General features: G+C 35.9%; 1 protein-coding gene across 1 annotated transcript; it reads right to left on the minus strand.

Moving 5' to 3' along the window:
* Positions 1 to 10636: 10636 nt before the first annotated feature.
* LOC119525331 (olfactory receptor 7A10-like) lies at positions 10637 to 11560 on the minus strand. The gene has a single exon (XM_037824007.1). It carries the CDS (start codon positions 11555 to 11557, stop codon positions 10637 to 10639), a length of 921 nt encoding a protein of 306 aa, XP_037679935.1. The 5' UTR covers positions 11558 to 11560.
* Between the last annotated feature and the right edge of the window lie 715 nt (positions 11561 to 12275).

Raw genomic sequence — 12275 nt, forward strand, 5'->3', positions numbered from 1 at the left:
CTTTCTGCCCAGCCTCTAACAGTATTCTGAAAAGTGTTGCACTTCCTGCAGGAGGCCCCAACACTTGTATGGCTGGGAATTACTGATAAACCAAGTGCCAAAATAGACATTCAATGGAAACCAAAGCAACTATAAAACCTAAGATGAGTGAAGGAAATCAAATTTCAAATAAACTTTATCAAGATTATCCAATGCCAAGAAACTAGGAAAAAAATCACAGAGCATGTGAAGAAGCAAGAAGATATAGCTGACCCAAGTGACCAAATTAAAAAGCCAGAGGAGAAACAGAATTTGGAACCAATAATTGATGTGTTCAAACAAATCTCCTAAACAATTTCAGCAAAATTATTTATTTATTATTTATTATTTATTTATTATTTATCTAAAGAGATAAATGATATCAAGACACTAGAAGAGTATAAAGAAGAATTTGAAAGTATATATTTAAAAATAGCAGATTTTCAGGAAATGAAAGATACTGTATCACAAATTAAAAATATTCTAGACACACAGAACAGCAGATTTGAAGGGGCAAAAGAAAGAATAAGTGAATTAGAGCACAGAGAAACTGAATTCAAATAGGCAGAACAAATGGCAGAAAAGATGGAAAAATTTGAATTGTTTCTAAGGGAAATGATTGACAGCACAAAGTGCACCACAAATATAAGAATCATTGGTATCCCAGAAGGACAAGAGAAAAGTAAAAGTTTGCAAAGGTTATTTCAGGAGATAATTGGAGAAAACTTCCCAAAACTAATAGTAAACAAATATTCAAATAAAAGAAGCACAATGACCTAAAAATTGAATAAATCCAAATAGGTCAACAACAAGACACATAATTACCTGACTGTCCCATGCTGAAGAGAAGCAGAGAGTACTGAAGACAGCAAGAAAAAAGTGACTCACCACATACAAGTGTAGCCATATAGGCTAGGCACTCACTATTCATTGGGTATTCTTGTGGTATGATATACCTAAGGTTCTGAAAGTGAAAAATTGCCAGCCAAGTAGTCTTTATACAACAAAGCTTCCTTTAAAATTGAGAGAGAGTTTAAAATTGTCACAGATAAATTATGAGAGAATTTGTTAACAAGAAACATGCTCTTCAGTTATGTTGGCTGAGAAAGAAAGACAGTTGAGAGATGTCTGGATGAGGGTATGGAACTGAAGAGAATCAGTAAGGGTAATTTAGAGGATAAAAAGAGAGAAAAAATAGATCAGACAAATAAAAACTAGAGGATAAGATGGTTGAATCATGAACTAATTTAATAATAAAAATTTGAACATTAATGGATTGAACTCAATCAAAAGACACAGATGGGCAGAATGGATTAAAAATAAGATCCATGTATGTTCTAGTTTCCTAATGCTGCTGGAAATCAAAACACCAAAATAGTTTGGCTTGTATATAGGGCGTTATTTGGTTACAAAGTTATCTTAAGGCCATAAAGTGTCCAAGGAAACACATCAGCAATCAGGTACCTTCACTGGAGTATGTCCAATGGTGTCTGGAAAACCTCTGAGCTGGGAAGGCATGTGGCTGCTGTCTGCTCCAAAGTTCTGGGGTCAAAATGGCTTCTTCCTCAAAAATGTCACTCTCAGTTGCTCTTGGGGTGTTTGTTCTTTCTTAGCTTCTCTGGAGCAAAAGTCTGCTTTCAACAGCCATCTTCAAACTGTCATCTGCAGCTACTCTCCTAGCTTCTGTGCATTCTTCAAAGTGTCCCTCTTGGCTGTAGCTCCTCTTCAAAATGTCATTCTCAGCTGCACACTGAGTTCCTTCTGTTTGTTGGCTCATTTATATGGCTCCAGTGATTTAATTTAGACCCACCCTGAATGGGTGGGGTAACACCTCCATGGAAATTATCCAATCAGAGTCATCACCCACAGTTGGCTGGAGCCCATCTCCATGGAAACACTCAAAGAATTACAATCTAATCAACACTGATATGTCTGCCCACCCAAGATTACATCAAAGATAATGACATTTTGGGGGATCTAATACATTCAAACCAGCACATTCCATCCCCTGGACCACAAAATGACATGATCTTTCCATATAAAAAAATACATTCATCCCATCACAATATCACAATAACTTAAATAATTTAAGTAACAATAGTTAAGTACAAGATCCCATCAAAATCAATTATAGGCATGGTCAGTCCTAAAGCAAAATTCCCCTCAGGATCTGTACCAGTGAAACTTAGAACAAGTTACCTGCTTCCTACATATAAAGGAGGGACAGTCATAGGATAAACATTCCCATTGCCATAAGGAGAAACAGTAAGGAAACAGGGTTTAAGGGAGCAAAACAGTTCCTAAAACTCACAGGGTAAACACCATTAGATTTCAAAGTCTGAGAGTCATTTACAGAATGATGTTGCATCCTTGGGGCTTGAGAGGGTGGGAGTCTAACCCTTCCTAAGGGCCTTTGCAGCAGCCCTTTTCTCTCCAACTGCTGGGGTGAATCCTCCAAGATATCCACACATGGGGAAGACCACGTTCTCAGCTCCACCCTCCTCAAACATTGGGGCAGCACCCAGATTCCCTTCCATCTCCAGGACAATGCTTAACCCCTTCAGAAAGTAGAGTGGCAGCCAGGCTCTCCCCAATTCCCTGGGAATGTGCTCCACTCTCTTTGGAGCCTGGGGTGTCAAAACTCTTCCAGAGCATCAAAGCAGAAGGCCTACCCTTGACCTCTTGGACAAACTCACCCTTTCCATGCATGTGGGCCACTCCACTCTCCCAGCCCAAGGCCTCTTGACTCCAGACCTCAACCTGCATGACTCTGTCTTTGTTGAAATTTTTCCTTCAATTTGTTCTTTGTCTGTCCCCTCCAGTTCAGACTGGCAGTGGCTCTGTCTATAAAGGTCTCATAAAAATTCTGTTGGCTTTACATGAAACACACAGGAGTCAAAGCCATCAGACAATAGGACTTTATACAAATCCTTTCTGCATAACTCCATCTCCAATCTTGGCTCGTACTGAAATAGCAGCTGGGCTCCATGTTTGGTTAAATCCTCATGTTGCACTATAGCTTCTGGAGATCCACCCCCTGGAAGCCTGGAATTTTCCAAACCATCAGTTTTTAGTTTCTTTGAATCCAAGTGTTCAGTTCTAAGTTTACATCTGTCATCTTGCATTTTACTATAAGCTGCAAGTAGAAGCCAGGCTGCTTCTTCTATATTTTGCTTGGAGCTCTCATCAGCTAAATATTCCAGGTTGTTGCTTTCTAAATTCTGCCTTCCATCCAATGCCAGGACTCAATTTTGCCAAATTCTCTGCCACTTTAAAACAAGGATCACCTTTCCTCCAGTTCACAAAAACATATTCATCATTTCTCCTCAAGGCCTCAACAAAAGTATCTTTAGAGTCCATATTTCCACAGTCTATTCAAAGCAGTTTAGGCCTTTTCTATCAAGCTCCTCACAATTCTTCCAGAATATTCCCCTTATCCATTTAAAAAGCCATTCCAACATATTTGGTATTTGTAAACTCAGCAGCACCCCACTTCTCTGGTACTAAAACCTATTCTAGTTTGCTAATGATGCTGGAAAGCAAAACACCAGAAATGGATTGGCTTTTATATAGGGGGTTTATTTGGTTACACAGTTATAGGCTTAAAACCATAAAGTGTCTAAGGAATCACATCAACAATTAGGTACCCTCACTGAGGATGGCCAATGGTGTCTGGAAAACCTCTGTTAGCTGGGAAGGCACGTGATTGGTGCCTGCTCCAACATCCTGGGCTTGAACTGGCTTTTTCCCAGGACATTCCTCTCTATGCTGCAGTTCCTCAAAAATGTCACTCTCAGTTGCTCTTGGGGTGTTTGTCCTTTCTTAGCTTCTCTGGAGCAAAAGTCTGCTTTCAACAGCCATCTTCAAACTGTCATCTGCAGCTACTCTCTCACCTTTGGTGCATTCTTCAAAGTGTCCCTCTTGGCTGTAGCTCCTCTTCAAAATGTCACTATCAGCTGCACACTGAGTTCCTTCTGTTTGTCAGTGCATTTATATGGCTCCAGTGATTTAATTTAGACCCACCCTGAAAGGGTGTGTAACACCTCCATGGAAATTATCCAATCAGAGTCATCACCCACAGTTGGCTGGAGCCCATCTCCATGGAAACACTCAAAGAATTACAATCTAATCAACATGGATACATCTGCCCACACAAGATTATGTCAAAGATAGTGGCATTTTGGGGGACACAATACATTCAAAACAGCACAATATATATGCTGTTTACAAGAGACTTATGTTAGATACAAATAGGTTGAAACTGAAAGAATGGAAAAATATATTCTACACAAGTAGTAACTAAAAGAAAGCTGGGGTAGACATACTAATATCTGACAAAATAGACTTTAGGTGTATAGATGTCATAAGAGATAGTAAGAGCCCTATATATTAACAAAGGTAAATTCACCAAGAAGAAATAACAATCATAAATGTTTATGGACCCAATCAAGGAGCTCCAAGGTACATGAGGCAAATACTAGCAAAACTGAGGGAGCAATAGACATTTCTACAATCATAATGGGAGGCCTCAACACAATATTCTCTTCTGTAGATAGGACAACCATACAGAAGATCAGCAAGGAAACAGAGAACCTTAACTATATGATAAATGAATTAACCATAGCTGACATATATAGATTGCTACACCACAAAAGACCAGGATATACATTCTTCTCAAGTGCTCATGGAACATTCTCCAGGGTAGATCATATACTGGGGGCACAACACAGGTCTTAATAATATTTAAAATAATTTAAATTATTCAAAGTACTTTCTGTGATCATAATGGAATGAAGCTAGCTGTCCATAACCACTGAAGAGCCAGAACTTTCACAAATATATAGAGGTTAAACAACACACTCTTAAACAATGAGTTGGTCAAAGAAGAAATTGCAAGGGAAATCTGGAAACATCTGGAGACATATGAAAATGGAAATACAAAATATCAAAACTTATGGGACATAGGAAGGCAGAGTTGAGCCTATATTAAAAAGAAGAAATGGCTAAAGTCAAAGACCTAACTGAACAACTGAACAAACTAGGGGAAGAGCAGCAAACTAACCCTAAAACAAGTAGAAAACAAAGAATAGCAAAGATTAAAGCAGAAATAAATTAATTGTAGAAAAGAGCAATATAGAGAATCAATAAAACCAAAAAATAGTTCTTTGAGAGCATGAACAAGATTGACAAACCCTTAGCTAGACAGGCAAAGTGAAAAAGAGAGATGATGCAAAAAATAAATTTAGAAATGAGAAGAGGGTCATCATCTTGGATACCAAAGAAATAAAAAATATTATAAGAGGACACCATGAAAAACAAAATACTTGCAAATTGAATCCCTTCACATTTAAAGACTTATAGACTAAGACCAAGTGGAATATATTCAAAACAAGAAAATCAATTAATCTAATATAACATATTAACAAACTGAAAAGGAAAATCACATGACCTTCTCAATTGGTGCTGAAATCTCATTCATCACAACTCAGCACCCTTTCTTTATAAAAATATTTCAAAAAGTCAGAATCAAAGGACATGTCCTCAGTATGATAAAGGGCATATATGAAAAACCCACAGCCATCTCATATTCAACAGTAAGAGACTAAATTTGGGAATGAGACAATGATGGCCCCATCACCACTGTTATTCAGTATTGTTCTAGAAGTTCTACCTAGAGCAATTAGGCAAGAAAAATAAATAAAAGTCATCCAAATCAGAAAGGAAGAAGCAGAACTCTCATTTTCTGCATATGACATGATCCTCTATTTTGAAAATCCAGATAAATCTATGACAAAGCTACTTGAGCTAATAAACAATTTCAGCAAAGTGATGGGATACAAGATTAATATGCAAACATAGGTAGTGTTTCTATGCACTAATAATGAACAAATCAAAGTGGCAATTAAGAAAAGCATTCCATTCACAAGAATAACTAAAAGAATCAAGTATATTGGAATAAAATTAGCCAAAGAGGTAAAGGAACTTTACACAGAAAACTACAAACCATTGCTGTAAAAAGTCAAAGAAAACCTAAATAAGTGGAAAGAAATTCCATGTTCATGGATAGGAAGGCTAAATGTCATTAAGATATAAATTCTACTCAAATTGATCTATAGATCAATTGATCTATAGATTCAGTGCAATAGCCATCAATACCAATCAAAGTTTTGATACCAATCAAAATTGCAGACTTATAAAAGTAGTTATTAAATTTATTTGGAAGGGAAATGGGGCCTTGAATAGCCAAATATCCTACAAAAGAATGAAGTAGGAGAATTTACACCTTTCTATATTAAAGCTTATTATAAAGTCAAAGTGGTCAAAACTGCATGGTATTTGCACAAAGATACACTGATCAATGGAAATGAATTGAGAGTTCAGATGTGGACCCTCAGATCTATCTTTCACATTTAATCTATTTATGTCTTTGTGTATAAGTTTGCCTCTTGTAAAAATTTATATTTGGATAATGCTTTTTTATTCATTCTGCCAAATGTCTTTTGACTGGAGAGTTTAAGTCATTTCCATAAAGAATTATTACTAATAAGACAAGATGCAATTTATTCATTTGCTCATTGGTTTCTTTTACATTTTACACTCCTTTTGTTACTTATTTCCTCCAATGCTGCCTTACTTGTGTATATGTGATCTATTATAGTGATACAAGTTAATCCACCTCCCATTGCCTTTTCTCAGTGTATTTTAGATATTTTCTTTGTGGTCACCCTGGGGTTTGTATTTAATATCCAAAATCTATAATACAATAGTTTGATGATACTATTAAGGCATCAGCAGGAAGATACCTTCTCAGAAGTAAGACCAGTGGCATCTTAGGTTCCTCTGTCACATGGCTGTCATCAAATGGTCATTTGCTCCCAGATTCCATTGCCTTCAGCTTCTGGTTCTAGTGGCTCTGTTTCTCAGCTGTCTCTGGGTATTTCTCTCTCCCAAAATTTCTAATCTCTCTGGGCTTTTCTCTGCCTTTTATCTTCTCATAGAGGACTCCAGTAGAGAAGTAATACCCACAAAAATTTGTTTCTTTGAGATCAATAAAATAAAACACCCCTAGCTAGACTGACAAAGACAAAAAGAGAGAAAATGCAAATAAAATCAGAAATGAGCTGGTGGGCATTACCATAGATCGTAAAGAAATAAAAAAAGATCATAAGGGGATATTATGAACAACTCTATGCCAACAAACTAAACAAAAAAGATGAAATGGACAGCTTTCTTGAAACACACAACAAGCATACACTGACTTAAAAAGAAATGGAAGACCTCAATAAACCAGAGACAAGTCAAGTGATTGAATCAGTTATCAAAAACCAATGAACAGAGAAAAGTCCAAGGCTATATGTCTTCAAAGGCAAATTTTACCAACCATTCCTGCTCAATTCTTCCCAAAAAATGAAGAAGCGGGAACACAACCTAACTCATTCTTTGAAGCCAACATCACCCATATACCAAAGCCTGATGAAGATACTGTAACAAGAAAAGAAATCAATCTCCCTAATGAATATTATGCCAATATCCTCAACAAAATACTTTCAAATTGCATCCAACAGCATATTAAAAGAATTGTACACCATGACCAATGTGGGTTTAATTCCAGGTATGTAAGGACAGTTCAACACAAGAAATCAATTAATGTAATATATCACATTAACAAATCAAAAGGGTAAAACACATTATGATTTCAATGCAGAAAAGACATTTGACAAAATTCATCATTCTTTCATGATAAAAACACTTTGCAAGATAGGAATCAAGGGAAACTTCCTTAACTTGATAAAGGGCATATATGAAAAACCCACAGGTAACATACTCAGTGGTGAAAGACTGACAGCTTTCTATTTAAGACTGGGAGCAAGACAAGGATACCCACTGTCACCATTGTTATTGAACATTGGGCTAGCTGTTCTAGCTATAGCCATTAGGACAAAAAGAAATAAAATCATCCAAATTGGAAAAGAAGAAGTACAACTTTCAATGTTTGCAAATGGCATGATCCCGTATTTAGAAAATTCTAAGGAAAACACTTCAGAGCTACTGAACCAAATAAAGTAAGTTCAGCAAAGTAGTGGGATACAAGATAGACATGCAAAAATTAATGGTGATTCTATACACTGTTTGTGAGCTACCTGAAGTGGTAATCAAGAAAAAATTCCATGTACAATTAAAACTAAAAGAAGCAAATATCTAGTGATGAAATTAACCAAGATGTAAAGATCTTGTACACAGAAAACTAAAAAAAAAAATTGCTAAAAGATATCAAAGAAGATGTAAATAAATGCAAAGACATCCCAAGTTCATGAATTGGAAGTTTAAATTTCATTAAATGTCAATTCTACCCAAATGGATCTACAGAATCAGTGTAATACCAATCAAAATTCCAACAGCCTAATTTGCACAAATGGAAAACTAATTATCAAATTTATTTGGAAGAGTACCAGGTGTCAAATAGCCAAAAACATCTTGGAAAAAAAAAAAGAATGAAATGGCAGGACTCAAGCTTCCTGACTTTAAAGAACATTACAAAACTTTAGCATTCAGAACAGCCTGGTTTTGGCATAAAGATAGGAATATTGGTCAATAGAATCAAAATGAGAGTTCAGAAATAGACCCTCAGATCTCTGGTCAATTGATTTCTGACAAGGCTCCCAAAGAACAGTCTCTTCAGTAAATGGATATCTGTAACCAGAAGAAATAAGGAAGAACCCCATTTCAAACCCTATAGAAAAATTAACTCAAAATGCGTCAAAGAGTTAAATGTAAGAAGCAGTACCATAAAACACCTAAAAGAAATGTACAGAAACATCTTCAAGCTCTAGTGATAAGTAGTAGTTTCTTAGACGTTACAGTAAAAGCACAAAAAATGAAAGAAATACTATATAAATAGGAGCACCACAAAATTGAATACTTCTCTGCTTCAAAGGGCTTTATCAAATAGTGAAAAGGCAACCAACCTCATGAGAGAAAATATCTGGAATCCACATACCTGATAAGGGTTTGATATCCTGAATATATAAAGAAATGCTACAATTCAACATTATAAATTCTAAAAACCCAATTAAAAATGGGCAAAAGACATGAATAGACATTTTTCCAGAGAGGAAATACAGATGGCTAAAAAGCATATGAAAAGGTGCACAGCTTCACTAGTTATTAGGGAAATGCAAATCAAAACCCCAATGAGATATCATTTCTGTTAAACAAACAGACAATTACAAGTATTTGAAAGAATATGGAGATTGGAAAACTTATTCACTGCTGGTGGGAATGCAAAGTGGTACAGCCTCTGTGGAGGATTATTTGGTGGTTCCTCAGGAAGCTAAGTGTAGAGTTGCCTTAGGACCTGACAATCCTGCTACTTGGTATATACCCAGAAAAAATGAAAGCAGGGTTATGAACAGACATTTGCACATCAAGGTTCATAGCTTAATTCACCATTGCCAAAAGATGGAAACATCCCAACTGTTCATCAACAGATGAGTGGATAACCAAAATATGGTATATACATACAATGGAATATTGTTTATCAGTTAGAAGGAATGAAGTCCTGAAGCATGCAATGACATGGATAAACCTTGAGAACTTTATGTTAAGTGAAATAACTCAGACCCAAATTACAAATATTCTAAGATCTCACTAGTATGAGCCAATTATAAGTAAACTCATAGACATAAAATACATAATATATGTTACAAGGATATAGAATGAAGCTAAAGAACGGAGGTTGGTTGCTTAATATGTGCAGAATATTTAACTAGTTTGAATGTAAATGTTTGGAAATGGATAGTGGTGACATTAGCATGTCACTGTGTGAAACATTCATGTAGTGAACTGTGTGTGAATGTTGTGGAAAGGGGAATTTTAAAGTCCTGTATGTCACCAGGAGGAAAATTGGAGGATAATACATGGGAATGTATAACATAATGAATTTTCTGGTGGACAATGGCTGGGATTACCTGTAAAAATCTCAAAAAGTTATTTTATGAACTAGAAAAAATGTATGACCCTATTACAAGGAGTTAATAATTGAGGAATATATGGAGAAAAATGCCCCCCTTGCAAATTATGGACTATGGTTAAGGGTAATAACTTAAAATACTTTCATAAACAGTAAAAATGTGGCACACCTACAATATCAGTCTATAATAAGGAGGATAAGGGCTATGGGAGAATTTGGGTTTTCTTTTTTATTTCTATATCTATTCTGGAGTAGTGAAAACATTCTAAAATTGATCATGGTGATGTATGCATAACTATGTGGTGATGACTCTGTGAGCCTTTATTGTAAAATTCAGATGTTTTCTATGATGTGTGAATATATCCCAGTAAAATTGAATTAAAATAGTAATAATGGAAATGATGATTATATTAAAATAATACATTTCCTTGTGCACAGCTGATGAATTATTTCCAGTTTTCTCAACATTCATCCAAAGTACCAAATCTAATAAAAGACATAGAATTCTAGGAAGTAAGCAAATGCAGATTACATTTATATACACTAATAAAAATATCAAGATTTATATCTTGTAGTATTTAACCTCTGTTTATCATAAGAAAATTTCTAAACCTGAAATAAATGACCCATATATACAGATAATGATTTTCAACAGGAGAGTTTCTTTAAGGCATGCTTTATGTCCTTGTTTCTAAGACTATAGATAAAGGGGTTCAGAGTGGGAGTGACCACCATGTACATCACTGAGGCTATTGTGCTTGCCCTTGAGTTTTGGGTAAGAGCAGAACTAAGATACACTCCAAGAACTGTACCATAAAACAGGAACACTACTGAGAGATGAGACCCACAAGTGGAAAATGCTTTATACTTGCCTTCAGCTGATGAAATATTCAAAATGGAGGATACAATCTTAGAGTAAGAGAAAAGGATCCCGGTGAGTGGAATAACAACCACAAGTCCAGCTGCAAAATACATCACCAGGTCATTGAGGAAAGTGTCAGAACAAGCAAGCTGGACTACCTTATTAAGTTCACAGAAAAAGTGAGGGATTTTGAACTCAGTACAAAAAGACAATCGCAAAACCATTAAGTCTAGTAAAAGAGAGTCAAGGACACTCAATATCCAGGATGCAAGTAGTAGGAGATAACAGAGCTGAGGGCTCATGATGACCATGTAGTGCAAGGGGTGACAGATGGCCACAAAGCGGTCATAGGCCATCACAGTCAGTAAGAAGTTGTCTAGTCCTGCAAAAAGCAGGGAAAAATACATCTGGCTGAGGCAGTTTTTGTAAGTTATGCTTTTGCTCTCTGTCTGGATGTTCACCAGCATATTTGGGACAGTGCTGGAGGTGAGACCAATATCTGCAAAAGACAGGTTAGAGAGGAGGAAATACATGGGTGTGTGGAGGTGGGAGTCAGAGATGATGGCCAGGATGATGAGCAGGTTCCCAGTGAGAGTCACCAGGTACAGCATCAGGAACATCCCAAAGAGGAGAGGCTGCACTTCTGAATCTTCTGAGAGTCCAAGGAGGATAAATTCTGAAACATCTGTTTGGTTTTCTGATTCCATGTAGCTGATGAAACTGCAGGAAAAGAGCCCAAAGCAATGCAAATTTAGTCAAAAATAGTAATCTTAAAATTAACATAAATGCTATTATTTTCATGGTAAACATATTAAATTATTCCTTTCTTATTTACACATGCAGAACTAGTGCATTGTATCTGAAAGTGTCAGGGAAATCAAGTGGTTTTGCTTTTCTTTGTTGCTGTTGGTGACTAGCCATCTTTCTCCATTAGTGTAATCATTTTCCTAAGGCAATAAGTTCCACTACAAAGCTGTTAGACTGTATTTTATTCAACAATTATTTTGACCAGCCATTTAGAACCAAGTGATCAAAAGGTGGGTAATGCATATTGGTGATGGTAGCACAATATTTTTAATATCACCATTTTATACAACTGAAAATGCTTTATTGAGAAATTTTGAGTTGTATATAGGTTACTACAAAAAACTTAATATAGAAAACAAAGAAATAAATAAATCCTTATTTATGGATGGGAAGATCCAATATTAATATGCCATTCCCTCCTAACCTGATCTATACATTCAACTCAATCCTATTCTAAATGACAGCAAGTAATTTTGTGGATATTGACAAATGACTTTTAAAGTTTCTATGGAAAAGCAAAAGAACTAGAAAGCCTAAACAATTCTGATGAAGAAGTAAGAAGTTGCAGGACCCACAATATCTGATTTCAAGTCTAACTATAAACATACAACACTCAGT

This window comes from Choloepus didactylus (assembly GCF_015220235.1).
Source record: "Choloepus didactylus isolate mChoDid1 chromosome 25 unlocalized genomic scaffold, mChoDid1.pri SUPER_25_unloc1, whole genome shotgun sequence".
Classification (NCBI taxonomy): Eukaryota; Metazoa; Chordata; class Mammalia; order Pilosa; family Megalonychidae; genus Choloepus; species Choloepus didactylus.